Genomic DNA, 16795 nt, shown 5'->3' with positions numbered 1-16795 from the left:
ACTTCTTCTGTGCCACTGTAGTTTTAGATCACATATGGGCCCTAGGAAGGTCTGTGGACGTCGTTATCCCTATGTTTACTGTAGTGTGGTCCACTTGAGCTTTGGGCACACTTCAATTTTGGGCTCATTACTTAAAATGATCTGGAAAAAAGGATGGACGGTGTGGATAAGACACATACATAATAGTGGACCACACAGAATTTACTCAGTATTCAATCTGCGTCCCAAAATATGATACTAGTGGGCCCCATTTATCATATGAACAGCCATGTAAACGAGAGACCGGGGCTTTGACTCTGCTTCCCGACCCTCGCTTTCTTCCCAGAAAGGGAGGAAGAGCATTCAATTTCTTTACCCACCCTACTCCGCAAAAATAAAATCCATACAAAATCAAAGAAATAATTTAAAATAACAAGAAAAACTGTCATGCATTTAATTCCACTATTTCTCTGCCTCTTCAAAATCCACAGATTTCATTTTCTCAGTCAGATTAGAAGAGCCGTTCTGTTCTTTTCATAAAAGAAATCAATACCCATCTATTCAAATCTAGTTTTTTCTGCATCAGATTGAAGAATTTGAGGTGAGTCACCTCTCTTTTCATTTATCTTTCTTTCATTTTCTTACTTCATAGTATTCCTTAACTCGAATTTTGTAACAATTACTTTTGAATTCTGGATTTTCTTTTTCACCATTGGTTGATAGCTTAGTGAAAGACCCTTTTCCTGAATCTGAACTTTTTAATATGAAGAAGAAAAACCATTAACCATAAGAGCTGATTTTTTATTTTTTATTTCTTGAATGACATGTTCTATGAAGAAAACCCAGTTATTTTACTGATAAAAGATACTAGATAATTTATAATTTTCAGCTTTGTTTGGGGTTTTCTATATCTTTTTATGTGGCATAGTTATATGAAGAAAAAACCCATTTAATGTCATTGATGAATTTAGGATTTTAAACTCAGCTATGTTTGGTTAGGATTCAGCTTCTTGTATGGCATGATTGTATGAAGAAACCCAATTAATATAAGCGATGAAACGTCTAATGAATCTGGAATTCTCTTTCTGTGGTGTGGTTATATGAAGAAAGCCTGCCGAATATCATTGACTAATCTAAAATTTTCCGCTGAATTTGTTTGCATAGTGACGAACACCATTCTCGGCAATTTCTTGGCCTTCGAATTTCTTGGGAGATTTTCAGATTTGACGTTTTTCTCATGATACTATCTTGGGAAAATCTTACCAAAACTAAAATTCTAAAACATATATATATATATATATATATATATATATATATATATATATATATATATATATATATATATATATATATATTATCAAATAGTTTTAAAAATGATATAAAACTATAAACTGAATTATGTCGGCCTCTAAATATTTTAATGTTAAAATCGCAATAATTTCGTGAAAAATTAAAACAACTGAGATTTTTAATGATATCTCGAAAATTTTGAAATCTCAGCAATATGTTACATTGGTTCTGTGGAATAATTTATATGAAGAGAACCCATCAATACTGCTGATAAATCTGGGATCCTATGCTAAATTTGGGGCCTTTAAGAGCTTTTTGTATGGCATGGTTAGATGAAGAAAGCCTGTTAACTGGCACTGATGAATCTGGGATTTGCACTAAAATTGGGTAATTGTAAGCTTCTGAAATGGTGTGGTTGGATGAACAAAACCATCAAATGTCACAGATGAAATTAGCACTTGACAGTAAATTTTGGCTTCTTTTAGTAGTTTCGTTTATGGCATGGGTCGATGGATAAGTCCATGAAATATCACTGATGACTTTAGCATTTTCAGTTAAAATTTGGTTTTTTTTTTTTTTCTTAAAGTTTATTATAGTATGGTTAAATGAAGAAAAAGCCATTAAATTCCACTGATGAATATATATCATTTCGGCTAAATTCGTGCTTCTTTTTAAAGTTTTTCATATGGCATGTTTAGATGTAGAAAACCATTAAATACCACCAACTGATCTCACCCTTCGAAATAACCTGGTCATTTTAAATGTTTTTATGTAGAATTGTTAGATGAAGAAGCCCTATTAAACATCACTATTGCATTTTCCTTCTCAACCATTTGGGTTCTTTTGTGTGGAATAGGGTTAAGATGAAACAGGTCGTTTATGGAGATAAAGAGGAATAATACAAAATTATTTTTATTTATAGTAATTCCTACTCTAATATTTCTTTTTGTTATGAAAAAAGGAAATTATTCATTTAATTGAATTTTGGATCAGAGCATGTATTTAATAGGCAGCATGGCTCCTGAGTCATAGCTAATCCTTCTTTTTTTTTCGTTCTTCTTTTTCTCCACCATTTTTATCACTAGGTGAACTCTGGAAGGTGGAAATGGGATTCGTTGCAGCTATGAATATTTGGTGTCTTGTTCATCGAGCGAGGACCATTTGTTTGTTTATAGTCCTTCTCTTTGATACTTGTATTGCTAGTACTCAGAGCATTGGTCGGATTGCCCCTGTTTACGAAGGGTCTCAGATGAATTGGATTGACAACCAAGGGTTGTTTCTGTTATCTGAGGACAAGAACTTCGCATTTGGATTCAACCCTTTGTCAGATATCACGTCATTTCTGCTGGTAGTGATGCATGTCGGCAGTTCAACAGTTGTCTGGTCCGCCAACAGAGGCTCTCCTGTCAGTAATTCTGATAAGTTCGTGTTTGGCAACGATGGAAATGCCCGCTTGGAACTTGGAAATACTGTGATTTGGTCGACCAATACTACAGGGAAAGGAGCCGCCATGGAGTTGCAAAATTCAGGCAACTTGGTCTTGCTCAGTAATGATTCCATGCCTCTTTGGCAGAGTTTTGACAATCCTACTGACACCCTTTTATCTGGTCAGAACTTCACGGTGGGAATGAAACTGATAAGCAATCCCAATAGCTACAACTTAAGTTTTCATCTTGAAATCAATTCGGGGGATTTGATGTTTTATGCGGACTTCCAAGCCCCACAGCCTTATTGGTCTATGCAGAAGGAGAGCAGGAAAACCATTAACAACGTTGGCGGTGATATCTATTTGGCAGCTTTAGATTCCAATTCATGGAAGGCCTATGATCGGAATCAAACTCTACTGTGGCAATTCATTTTCTCGCCTTCTTCCACTTCAAATATCACATGGGCTGCCATTTTGGGCAGCGACGGGTTGTTCTCGTTCTACAACCTTCAAAATGGAATATCGGGTGATGCAGAACAGATGAAGATTCCTCAAGATTCATGCCAAACGCCTGAGTCCTGTGGGCCATATTCTATATGTTACAGTAATAACCGCTGCCGGTGTCCTTCAGCCCTCAACTCGGGGCCGAATTGCAATCCAGGTATCATTTCTCCTTGCAGCACGGTGGATCTTGTGAATATTGAAGATGGGCTTAGTTACTTTGCTCTCAATTTCATTTCGCCCGTTGCCAAAGCTGATCTTACAGGTTGCAAAGATTCATGCAGAGGTAACTGCTCATGCATTGCTTTGTTCTTCGATGAAAAAGCGGGAAAGTGTTTTTTGTTCGATCATATAGGAAGCTTGCAACAGTCAGGCAACAACTCGCCCAGCTACATTTCATATATTAAGGTCCCAAGAAATAGTGACAGTGGGTCAAATCCCAGTGATCAAGGAAGCAGTGGCAAGAAACGATTCCCGTTCGTTGTGATCATAGCTCTGGCGACTGTACTGGTGATTGTTACTTTAATCTATCTGGCATTTCGATGCCTACGGAAAAAGAAAGTACCTGAACCGCCACAAGGTTCCTCCGAAGAGGATAACTTCTTGGAGAATCTCTCCGGCATGCCCATCCGTTTCAGTTACAAAGACCTCGAAACAGCTACCAATAACTTCTCCGTGAAACTTGGTCAGGGTGGGTTTGGCTCAGTCTATCAGGGCATGCTTCCAGATGGTAGCCAAGTCGCTGTGAAGCAACTGGAGGGAATTGGACAGGGGAAGAAAGAGTTCCGAGCTGAAGTTAGTATCATAGGCAGCATCCACCACATCCATCTGGTCAGACTCCGTGGCTTCTGTGCAGAGGGCAGCCACCGGCTCCTTGCATACGAATACATGGCGAATGGTTCTTTGGATAGATGGATTTTTCAGAATAACCGAGGCGGGTCTCTATTAGACTGGGACAAGAGATTCAATATAGCTTTGGCAACTGCGAAAGGGTTGGCGTATCTTCATGAAGACTGCAGTGTGAAAATAGTCCACTGTGACATAAAGCCTGAGAATGTGCTTCTAGATGATAATTACTTAGCGAAGGTCTCTGATTTTGGGCTTGCAAAATTGATGACCCGAGAACAAAGTCACGTGTTCACGACACTCAGGGGCACGAGGGGGTACCTTGCGCCAGAGTGGATCACAAACTACGCTATATCAGAGAAGAGTGATGTATACAGTTTTGGCATGGTGTTGCTAGAAATCATTGGGGGAAGGAAGAATTTCGATCCAGCAGAGAGTTCGGAGAAAGCCCATTTTCCGTCTTATGTTTTCAAGAAGATGGAGGAAGGAAAATTGAAGGAAATCCTTGATGCGAGGCTACGGTTTGATGAACTAGATGAACGAGTTTCAATTGCGATCAAGGTCGCTTTGTGGTGTATCCAGGAAGACATGCATTTGAGACCGTCAATGACTAGAGTAGTTCAAATGCTCGAAGGCCTTTCAGATGTACCTCAGCCCCCTACTTCTTCTCAACTTGGTTTCCGGCTATACTCAAATTTCTTGAAATCAGTCAGCGAAGAGGGCACTTCTTCGGGACCATCGGACTGCAACAGTGATCTTTCAGCTGTGAGGTTATCTGGGCCAAGGTAACGAAGGTACCCATTCAGTATCAGAGATGATCGGAAGAGCTGCTTTCCAGAGGTTGTAATTTCTCTTTTCTTTTCTTGTTTTTTTAATCTGTCTATACCGGGATAGTTGCTCAAGATAAAAGTATGATGCATGCACTTCATGCAGTTCCATGAAGTGCACCAGAACATCTCTACCATACACTTAATGCATGAATGGCACAATTCAGACTGTTGATTTTGTGGGCCATCACGTGGACATGCCATTTGCTGAAAGCAAGGCAGTCTAACAATGGAAGCGATCTGAACATCGAGTTTGAGCAAAAGAATAATCAGGTGTCCGCATTCAACAGTCAGAACTTGAAGGGATTGGATGCTCAGGATTGTCCAATCACTTCTCGGGCTATTGGCCATCCATGCAGTGGCCCACCATATAAGTGGTTTCAATTACCATACACATTTGCCGTATGTATGGCAGGAGCCATATTTCAAAGATATTCCATTAAGTGTGCATCATAATAATGTATCTTGAGTCTAGGTTTTGAGGCTGTTGATGAATTCCATTTGCCGAAGCTCTGTGTTAAGCTTCAAGCTTCGCTGTATTTTGTGTAGTCTGTAGATTCATTGTGCCATATTTACTAAATTTGTAAGTCTTTTGAAAATAAAATAGAGTAATTCAGATGCCACTTACTTGCAGGACTGATTTCGTCTCTGCTTATTTATATTTCATTTTCTATCGGCTTAGTACAAGTCCATTTTTGTTTGAATGGGTCAAGCCTTTTATTGAAACATGCTGTAACTAAATCATAGTTCTAAAACTCACTAACTTGACTCGAAACTCGGCCATTCAACTTGACTCGGCAAGATTTTGATTTGAGTCACTATGAAACTTGCTCCTACGATTGACTCTAGTCGATTCGACAATATTCATCAAGTCAGAACAATGACTCAGTCAACTTGATGCAACTTGTAGTGACTCAGCCCGAGTGACTCACCTGGTCAAAGTCAAACTGGTAATTGATTACCATGCTCTACCAGTGCACCACACAGTTCATTATGTTTTGCAATTTTATTTTATTTAGTTGATATTGTCTATTTTAAATATCTAAAATTTCTTGTATTAAATATTGATTCGGATTAAGTAAAACCTCACCCAACTCTTCGAGTCGAGCAGACCCAGCTGGACATCAAGTTCAGTTTTTGAGTTTTTAAACTATGGTTTAAAGAGGTTTGATTGAATACATCCAATGCATTACAAGCAGATACATCAGGACTCTAGCCGTTGGATCTGGACCTTTTTCAATTACACAAACCATTTATCTGTTAGGGTTGTCCTTGGATGGGGGGATGCCCAAATAAACTCTCAGCTAGAATATTGCAACTTATTGATTAAACAAAGGATACAGAAACGTTAATCTTCAAAGTAAAAGAGCCAAATTACCAATTGGTTGAAATCCATTTGAGAGCTTTTATTTGTTTTCTTTCCACCATAAAAAGTGAGGCGTTTGGGTCATCAAAAGATGACCCAGATTCTAAGGCAAAAGTCCCAACAGATTGTATTGCAGTATGTTGGGATGCATTTGAACAAACCTCTGGTTTAAATATGTGCTATGATGCGCTGATATGGATAGACGAGGACGAGGAGATGCAACTCATCATCTTTGTATCTAAGACATAATTCTGATCTTACCATGATTAATTAGGCCCATCATGAGTTCAGTAAATGATGAATCTAATCTAGGAGTTCAGCTCATGCTAGTCAGGTCCATTGTTCAGTGATAGAGACAATCGGTCATGTAACTAATTGTAGATGGACCACAACCACAAAGCATCTTCCAGATCAGTAGATCTTAGCCATAGATCTTGAGTCGTTTCAGTTGAATGTGGACCATTTCTTTATTTTTCTCCTTAACTGTCATTTTTTTTTTTTTTCGATAGTTAACTATGGGCTCGAACCAGAGGCCTCCATGTTGAATTGCACTATATCTACTGCTGAAGCACATGCTTGAACCGTAACTGTCTCTTTACAGGCAACAACATGAAAGGTCTGGATTGTTCCATCGATGAGATCTTTGCTTTGTGGTCCATCAATATCGGCGGATCCTATAAAGTCCTCTCTAATACAATAGAACTCTGCTATACTATCTTCTGTGCATAATGCGGTACCTGGTACCCTTCTTTCCTAGCCTGGAGTGCTGCCTGCCTGCTGAAGATCATAGCCATAAGTAACTTAGTGCCCCAGATAGGGAAATTGAAAGCAGAATGTGTTTGGATCCCTCCCACATGTTCAATCTTTTTTTAGCAGTTTCCCCAGAGATCTTTATCATTAATCCATCCTCCATTTTTCTCATTCATGGAGTTGTATTTAGTACCTGTAAGAAAGATGACTTTCCACAGTCAGTGATGTTGCTTAGCTTGGACATTATCGATATCAAACAGTTAGCTAGTATTATGTCAGTCAAGCATGTAAAAGCATCCAAGTATCCTATAAAAGATGTCATGTGATGTACTGTAATTATATACCCATTTTATAAGAGAATTTCAGTAATGGAACATTGTTGAGTTCTTGAACCATACTAATGGGTGTTTGGATGAGCACCAAATTCATGAATTCTGCAAAAAAATTAATTGCCTAATTCATGCATGGGGCAGTTGAGGTTTTTTGGCAGCCTTTTAGTAGCAACTTCAATATTTGGGTAAATAGAAAAACAACCATAGAAGTTGCCAATTATTTTTAAAAAAAAAGAAAAAGAAATTAGCACCATTTCATGAAACGGGAACTTAACCCGGGATTTTTTTAAAAAAAAAAAAAAAACCTTGTCATGTGCTTTTCTATTTACCTGATTTGTCCTTCACTTGTATTCTTGAAGTGAAGCTTTATTGTGATTTGGTTCATAGTATCTTCTCAACTATAAGTTACTAGAGCCCATTTGAACTCATAGGTCTTGCTTTTCCCTAATAATTTCCTCTTCCCTCTTCCTTGAGCTGGTGATGATGATTGTTGGCAATACCTTCTCTTGACAAAGTAAAAAAAATAAAAAAATAAATAATAATAAAAATAAAAATCTCTGGGCTTATCGGTAAGTTGTTGAGAAACTGTCGCCTCTCAAGAGGGCCCTTTTTGCCAGTTTTGGATTGGTAAATCCGAACTGTTGTGATAAGTCCACTATAAAATCATTTGGATTTACCCACCCAAAACTGGAGAGAAGTAGATGCTGATTTCTTTTTCGGCCCTTGATCTTTGCATTTTTTAAACTTGGTGGGATCATGCTTTTGTTACAAATACTAGGAGGTGTGGCATGTGCAACGCATGTGGAGACAGAAAAGGAGAGCGATTTTGCTTCCTTGTTTTCCAAGCTTTTGCTAGTGTATGCTGCGTAAGACATGCCTATATCACATCCTCAATGCTAGATAAAAAGGCAAGGAGAGTGCAATGTTTTCAAGAAAAGAATATGGCTTTCTTCTTCTTGTAATTTGGGAGAGCTAAGAGCTATCATTTTCATGGAAGACAAGGAGATTTGGCTAGTTTTCTCTTCATATTCTTGAAATCTCAGCTATCCAATTCAGTGGGCCCAACTGCAGCTTGCAAGGTAGATAGTTGAATGGAAACCAATTGTTCACATCAAGCAAAAGGTTATTAATTTGATGGTTGGGACTGTTCATTCATTGCAACTTTTAGGGCCCACCTGATGAATGTTTTCGATCACTAGCGATGGTTCCCATGTAAAGTGTAGGTTATACTTGCGTTGTTGATCCTATAGTGGTCCTCCTTTTCTTTTAGTGCCTGTGGAAGTGTGGAAAATGATAGACCTTCACAAGCAATTAATTGTTGTTGATGTCTTAAATATGTAAACAACAGGGTCTATCGGTGTTGTCTCGATGCTAACAAAGTTTGTAATATGTGGAAAACTTTTCTGTATTACTATTACTATCGTATACATATATACAAGTTTGAGATCTTATAATTTAGGATCTATATTGTTACAACGTCTATTAGATCTTATCTTTTAGGATAAGTAATCTAAGTAAGATAAGGTACAATTTTACAAGATTCTATAATATCCATTTTTATGCAGTCAATCAAGAATATTGATAGAGAAGGAGGTGTATTTGAGGGATTTAGATGCATTCTACATTCATGCAAAGAATAAGACAGTTGTGCTTTTATTACCCTCCCTCAAGCTGAGAGGGGTCTTGACCACATGAAGCTTGCTCAATAAATAAGATAAACGCAGCGAAGATAAGGGCTTTGTAAATATGTCCGCCAATTGATCCTGGGTGGCAATATATTGGATTTTGATGTGTCCTTGGGTAACTTGCTCCTGTATAAAATGGTGATAGACATCAATATGCTTCAATCGTTGATGTAAGACCGGATTAGACGCAAGATAGGTGGCAATTATATTATCACATAAAAGAACCGGTGCACTCAAATGTGTATAATGAAGGTGACGAAGTAATAGTTTGATCCAAATAGCTTCAGCCATGGCATTGGCAAGTGACCCGTATTCCGCCTCAGTACTAGATCTGGATACCACCAGCTGCTTCTTTGCCGACCACCCAGTGAGGTTACGTCCATGGAAGACACAATACCTCGATGTAGAGCATCTATCATCTTTGTCGCTAGCCCAATCAGCAGTGCAGAAAAGTGAAATAACTTGCGGAGACTTAGATGAATATAACAAACCTTTGTGGAGAGAGCCTTTGATATATCAAAGTATACGCTTCACAGCAGCCATGTGTGGAGCTCGAGCAGTCTGCATGTGTTGGCAGACCTGATTAACTGCGTAGGATATATCTAGTTTTGTGATAGTTAGGTACTGTAAGGCACCAACTAGCTTCGGTATTCTGTAGTATCGGAAAGAACATCAACTTATAGTGGTGGACAATGGAGTGGAACAAGGCTTTGCTTCCAACATTTTTGCCTTGGAGAAAATATTTAAAATGTACTTCTGCTGACTAAGAAATAGACCTTCCGAAGAATATTGAGCTTGAATACCAAGGAAAAAGTTGAGTGGTCCAAGATCTTTGAGATCAAATTCTTGAGACAAGAGAGTGATAATGAGCGAAATATGATCAGAATTGGTACCCGTCACCAAGATATCGTCTACATGGATGAGAAAGACTATGAGATAGGTCCCAGTATGATAGACGAACATAGAGGATTCCGCAACACTAAGAAAAACCATGCTTGATGAGAGCCGAGCTTAACTTGTGAAACCAAGCTTGTGTAGCCTGTTTAAGGCCATATAGAGCCTTTTATAACTTGCAAACATGATGAGGGTGGTCTCTATCCACAAAGCCTTGGGGCTGGCTCATGTAAACAACCTCAGTCAAGTCGCCATGTAAGAAGGCGTTCTTGACATCTAGTTGGGGTATATGCTATCCTTAAGATGTTGCTAGGTTGAGAATGAGGTGAATGGTAGTGGGCTTGACAACTGGAGAGAACATCTCCTCATAGTCTAGACCGTACTGCTGATTAAAGCCTTTTGCGACCAAGTGTGCCTTCAAGCGTTCAATAGAGCCATCAGATTTCTGCTTTATTTTCTACACCCATTTTGAACCAATGATGTTCATATCAAAGCCATCTGGCCTCTTATAGAACGATCCCCTTTCTTCTTTAGTTTTTTCTTCCTTCTACTACATTGGCGTCGACTGAGTCCACTCTCTTTCTCTAACTCAGTCTCTTCCAACAAGAATCAGACTCTCTCTCAGAATACTTATCAAGCAAGTTCAACTCTTCTCCTACCCTTAAGATCACTAGCATCAAACTGACCCGAGAGAACTACCTGGTTTGGCATGCAACCTTGCTTCCGGTCTTCAATAGCCATGCTCTTACAAGCTATTTAGATGGCTCTATCCCTCCTCCCAGTCAGAAACTTCTCAACAGCATTTCTAACCTTCAATATTCTGAGTGGTTTCGTATGGATCAATTCATCATGAGTTGGCTCCTCGCCACTCTCTCTAAGCCTCTCCTTGCTTTTATTGTCAATTCTCCTACTTCTCACGCTCTTTGGAGCTCTCTTGCAAAAGTGTTCTTTGTTAAAACTTATGCTCCGATACCATAACAAAGTTTGTAATATGTGAAAAACTTATTTGAGTTTTTTGTATTACTATTACTATCGTACACATATATACAAGTTTGAGATCTTATAATTTAGGATATATATTGTTATAACATCTATTAGATCTCATCTTTTAGAATAAGCAATCTAAGTAAAATAAGGTATAACTTTACAAGATTTTATAAAATCCGTTTTTATGCAATCAATCAAGGAAACGGATAGAGGAGGACGTGTATTTGAGAAATTTGGATGCATTTTGCATTCATGTAGAGAATAAGACAGTCGTGCTTTTTTAGATACCATCGACAAATCGTTGAAGTCCCATTGAAGGTGCCATCAAGTACACACATAGAATTGTGTAAATGCGGGATTTGTTTCTTATCCGATTCTAATATTATATGGTGCTATATATATTAGGTGTAATCGGGATTTGAAAAGTAAGTAGAGGTGTTCTAGGCTTTCTAATTCGTTCCGGAATGTTTCAAGGGCATAACTTGGGCTTGTGATGTAGATTCAAGGCTTGTTGGAATTGGTAACTCTTATCTCTTGTAATTTTTGCTTTTATAGTGCATTGCTTGTCACTTCATGTCGTGGTTTTTTTCTCGAAAGGATTTTTCCACATAAAATTTGGATTGTTTGTGTTTGGACTTAGTTATACGATTAGTAGTACTTTGTTTTACTCGTCTCTGTGTGCTTCCATGGTTCTCTAACATTAATATGGTCCAATTGAGGTATTTTCATGCCATCGTAAATCAGTGGTGGGACCTGCCACATCAATTGTCTACATTTATATGATATGGGCCTGTGGGACCCATTTGTGGGCAATCAACTGATTGGTAGATCTCACACCGTTTTACCCTTGATATCTCCCGGTAGATATCTCTATTCTACTTCCTCTTGAAGTTCTACTTTTAAGTAGAATTAAGCGGAGAGGATTGTGATAAGATAGTGGGTTCGAATATCATAGGAATGAGTCCTATCATATATGAATGCCTCATAATCCTCTTGGTTCTTCTCTTCAAATAAAGGAGTACATTGAAATAATTCCTCAGATAGAAAATCAAGAAAAATAATTAGAAGATACCCAAGTATCTATTAGGCCGCCTTTATACAAGCTAAACTACTGAAGTATCTGAGAGCTATCCTAATCCCAGGATCAAAGGGATGATTGGTATCTTTATGCTTCTTTATATTAGTTAAGCAGATTAGGGCTGTCCATCTTCAGCTTTGTAAAGGTCCTAAAATTATGCAGATATAATTAAATCATGTGGGTCCACTTATCCAGACCTTTAGAATCATCATATCTGGACATCAATGTGTATTTTTAACCGTCCATTTGAACATCTAGGATTTTCCCATGGTTCTAACTGGTGCAATCTTTCGCACCGCCCCGCTTCAATTTGCGTTGGACACGGAACAATATAAATGTATGCTGGTGGGATGGTTGAGATCACTTAGTAGGCCCGTTTAGATCCGTAGATCATCTCATCTGGCGTTCCAAAATCACAGGTGTTTGGCCCAACCACTAAAATAGATGTTTTGAATGGTCCCAAATTGCATGTGCCCCCTGGTGGGAAGCTATGTGGGCCCACAGAGATGCCGGTGACAAATCCACTCTGTCCATCAGTTTTTTCTAGCTCACAATATGATAGGAATCCAAAAATCAGGCAGAGCCACACCACATAAAATAGCGGTGATTGAACCCCCACCGTTGGAAATTTTGTGGTGGCCACAGAAGTCTTGGATCAGAGTGATATTTGTGGCTACAGTCTATCCCAGTTGTAATAACTTTATAAACGGTCTAGATGGTATATAAGGTCTAGGAAGGTTTCAACAGTGGACTTTTATATTCTCACTGATTTTTAGACTCCTCTCTTATAGTGAGCTTGAAAAACTGATACTGATGGACATAGTGGATTCATACTGCTATATCTGTGGGCCCCATGTAAGCTTCTGGCAGAGGGTACTCACTTATGTAGCGGTCATCAAAACGGGCTCACCTAACCTAGTCTATTACTCTATGATATTTTAAGTCAAAGATTTCTTTGCTTGATGGATGCTCATTGGAAGATTACAGGATTTGATTGGCTTGTAGTAATTTGTCAAAGATGGATTCATTTAGTACATTTTCTACCGAACAACTTCCTAACATGCTTTATATAACTCCATTTCTAATAGGGCCCACAGGCTTAATCTAATTCCACCATGCATCACGTCCGGGTAGGTTAGCACTCAATCTGTGTCCTTGGTTGGTAGGAAAGATGGATTTGGCCCACTCAATGAACGGCTGTTCCGAATGGAGTAAAATACCAGAACGGGCCTTTCTCAAGTGGGCCAATCAGACCTCAGTTAGTTTGCTCTTTACAAAAACCAAGTGAGCCCACCAATCCATGGATTTCGGACTCTTGTCCAACCGTAACTCAACCGACGCGGATTTCCTGGAAAAGCCTTTCGGAGGGGCACGGATTAGCTACTGAGAGGTTGAGTAGGCCCATCATGATGTATGTCACCAAATTTTGTGGTCCCATCATGATGTATGTTTTGTATCCACACCGTACATCCATTTAGAGAGACCATTTTATAGTCTGTGCCAAAGAATGATTCAGATACAAAGCTCAAGTGGACCCTACCACAGAAAACAGTGGAGAGAGTGACACCCACCATTAAAAACTTCTTAGGGACACAAAAGTATTAGATTAAGCTGATATTTGTGTTTTCCCTTTCTTAATGTTTGTGTTAACTTATGAACAGGTTGGATCTCAAATAAAAATCACGGCAGACCTTAGGAAGGTTTCAACGGTAAGCGTCACTCTTTCCACTGTTTTCTGTGGTGGGGTCTACCATAGCTTTGGATCTACCTAATTCTTTGGACCATGCCCTAAAATGATCTCTCTAAATGGATGTACGGTGTGGATACAATACATACATTATTATGGGACCCACATAACTTGGTGACGTAACTTCAGTGGCGAGTCTCGCTACTCAACCTGTCATTAGCTAATCCGCGTCCCTTCGGAGTAAGTTTCTGCGCTATGATGCCAGTTGGGGCCCACTGTGATGTTTGTGTTTTACAAAGTTATTTTAGGACATACGACTGAAAATGAGATGGATCCAAAACTCAAGTGAGCCATACGAGAGAGAAAACTGAGCAAAGAGTTCTATACCGTTGAAACCTTCCTGGGCTCTACCTTGATGTTATATGTCATCCAAACCCTTTATAAGGTAATTCCCGCTGGGATGAAGTGAAAACACTAAAAATTTATCCTGGTAGGTAACTTTTGTGGCCATAAAAATATTTCAACGGTGATCATGAAATCCCCACTATTCCTTTCGTGTGTCCCACTTGAGTATTGGATCTACCTCATTTTTGGTTGCATAAAATGATCTCATAAAACGGATGTACAGGGTGGATTACATCACAGTGGGTTCGCCAAAGAGAGATGGAAATTTGAAAAGATCCAAGCCTAACCGTTGTTGCGGCCATACGTCACATGGATCTCAATATCTTTTGCACGTGTATATTTCCTCATTTATCCCATTTGGGATTTGACTAGGCTCCTGTCTTCTAGTGGAATCCATGCCGTCGGCTACCTACTGACCTACAATCACACGTTTGGGATATTGATTTATGGCAGATATTGGTTATTGGTTCTTTGGGTAGCGTATAAGTCGTGCACGCAAGATAGTATGTCGGCTGAGTGGTAACTGAATGAAAGATATCTCGTTTCAACGGAGAGGTCTTGGTATCCATTCCTAGTGGGGTGGCTAACAGTGATGTATGAACTGATAGTGGGTTTGCTAACAAGTTAACGTGAAAAAAAAAAGAAAGAAAGTAGGTTGGCGGAATTATAGTAATTGAAATTAATCTGGATTTCACAAAGTTAATTTTGAGATCTGTGTTGAGATTCTCGCCCACCGTTTAAGGATGGTGAGAGACGATCAGTGTTCGGTGGACCAGATGCGGTTTAACTAGTGACCCATCACCAGCCAGCTAGCTGTTTTCAAAGTTCTGTGAACCCTACCATGATGTATGTGTTTTATCCATGCAGTCTCAGAAATGATCCTAAAATTAGGCTGATTCAAATCTTAGGTAGAGACACTATAGAAAATAACGAGGATTGAATGTCCACCTTTAAAAACTTATTAGGCTGCTGTAATGTTTATTTGCCATTCAAATTGTTGAAAAAGTCATACAGACCTAGATAAGGAAAATCACAAATATCAGCTTGATTTAAAACCTCTGTGGCCTCCAAAAAGTTTTCAATTATAAGCGTTCAATCCTCACCGTTACCTGTGGTGTGGTCCACATGAGATTAAGATATGCATCATTTATGGGCCAATTGCCTAAAATGAGCTGAAAAATGAATGGACGACGTGGATAAAACACAAAAATCTTGGTGGGGCCCACAGAGCTTTGACACCAGCTAGCACTAGCACACAAGCTTTGCCCATGTTATCCGAATCACTTGGAGACGGTTCTGGTCTTTATCAATGCTTATGCAATGAAGACTTTTGGCTACTCAGGAGTTGTTTTTTAGCTGTTGATATATCCTTTTCTTGAGATCTGCTAGAAAGATCTTGTCCGGAGTCATGTTAAGATCTGGACCACTCATCTAGAAGGCCCTCCTTAGATGGCTCATGCGAAAAAAAAAAAAAGGAAGTCTGGCTAAATGGAGATTATCACCGTTCATGAGAAGGTTCAGAGAGATTCATTCCATTTAAATCATATGCTATAGGAATTTCTAAATGAGCGGTCTGGATCATCAGGTAGTGGAGAAGAATTGAGTTTGGTAGTTGATACACATGCATAAGAAGTTGTACGTGTGGCACATATGTAATTGAGAGCGAGCCGTCCAAAATTTGAACCCTAATTTTGTGGATCATAAACAAAAAATAATAAATTATTTCACTATATAATTAGACCATCCGTAACCATTTAATGGACGGTTGAGATGAAAAATAGCCAAGGCTCCTAATTCAGTAATCAAGTATAAAAAATTCAGAGGTTAGGATCATTTGAACAATTTGATCACCTTGTTGCATTAGTGCTAATATACAAAGGCAACGGTTAGGATCATTTGAACAATCTGATGGTGTGAGGAAAGGGTACGAGAAACACATGCGATCCTAACCTTTTATTTAGTGGGCCCCACTATTTATGCTAGTGAATTCGATGCAGCAAGCATCATGGAATGGACATTGCCTTGTCTGGAAGAGCCATGTGTTTGGCTTTGACAGGAGAATACCACGCCTTGTGGCCCAGTTGTTTCAAGTAACCATATTTGGTCTATTTGGTCCGGGAACGAGTGACGATAAAGTAGCTACTCCCCCTGCCACTACTCCGGTGGCTAATAGTCGGTGCTCTGCGGGCCCCACTATGAAGTATGTCTTTTTATCCATGCCGTTCATTCATTTTTGCAAATTATTTTAAAGTTTCAACCCAAAAATGAGAGGGATATAAATCTTAGGTGGACCACACCATAGGAAAACAATAGTGATTAGATATACACCATTAAAATCCTCCAAAGGCTCACGGTACCGTTTATGTGACATCCAATCTGTTGATTAGGTTATAAAGACTTTTATGGCACCCAAAAAGTTTTTAATGGTTCGACGTTCAATCAACACTGTTTCCTATAACGTGATCCACTTGAAATTGGTATATATCTCATTTTGGGCTTGTAACATAAAACGATCTTAAAAAATAGATGGATGGCACGATGAAACACATACATCATGGTGGGGCCACAGAGCACCGACCACTAGCCATTGGCTAGTGGCAGGGGAGTAGCCAATCGGTTCTCCGCTCGCAAGTGACAACAGAGAAGCTACTCAATCCTACACCCCAGTGGCAACCGTACATGATATTCAACCTGTGGGCCCCATTGTGATATGCCTTTCCCGTTAGTAACCATTCATCGTCT

At 39.1% G+C, this 16795-nt stretch overlaps 1 protein-coding gene across 1 annotated transcript; it reads left to right on the top strand.

Annotated features, from left to right (window-relative positions):
• Positions 1 to 310: 310 nt before the first annotated feature.
• LOC131256543 (G-type lectin S-receptor-like serine/threonine-protein kinase SD2-5) lies at positions 311 to 5502 on the top strand. The gene is made up of 2 exons (XM_058257397.1): positions 311 to 580; positions 2355 to 5502. Exon 2 carries the CDS (start codon positions 2375 to 2377, stop codon positions 4829 to 4831), a length of 2457 nt encoding a protein of 818 aa, XP_058113380.1. The 5' UTR covers positions 311 to 580; positions 2355 to 2374; the 3' UTR covers positions 4832 to 5502.
• Positions 5503 to 16795: the final 11293 nt, after the last annotated feature.

The sequence above is a fragment of the Magnolia sinica genome, chromosome 1 (assembly GCF_029962835.1).
Source record: "Magnolia sinica isolate HGM2019 chromosome 1, MsV1, whole genome shotgun sequence".
Lineage (NCBI taxonomy): Eukaryota > Viridiplantae > Streptophyta > Magnoliopsida > Magnoliales > Magnoliaceae > Magnolia > Magnolia sinica.
This window is presented reverse-complemented; position numbering and strand designations above follow the sequence as displayed.

What these genes read in the sequence shown, in the direction of transcription:
- LOC131256543 (XM_058257397.1), top strand. Translation starts at nt 2,375, where the DNA reads ATGGGATTCGTTGCAGCTATGAATATTTGGTGTCTTGTTCATCGAGCG.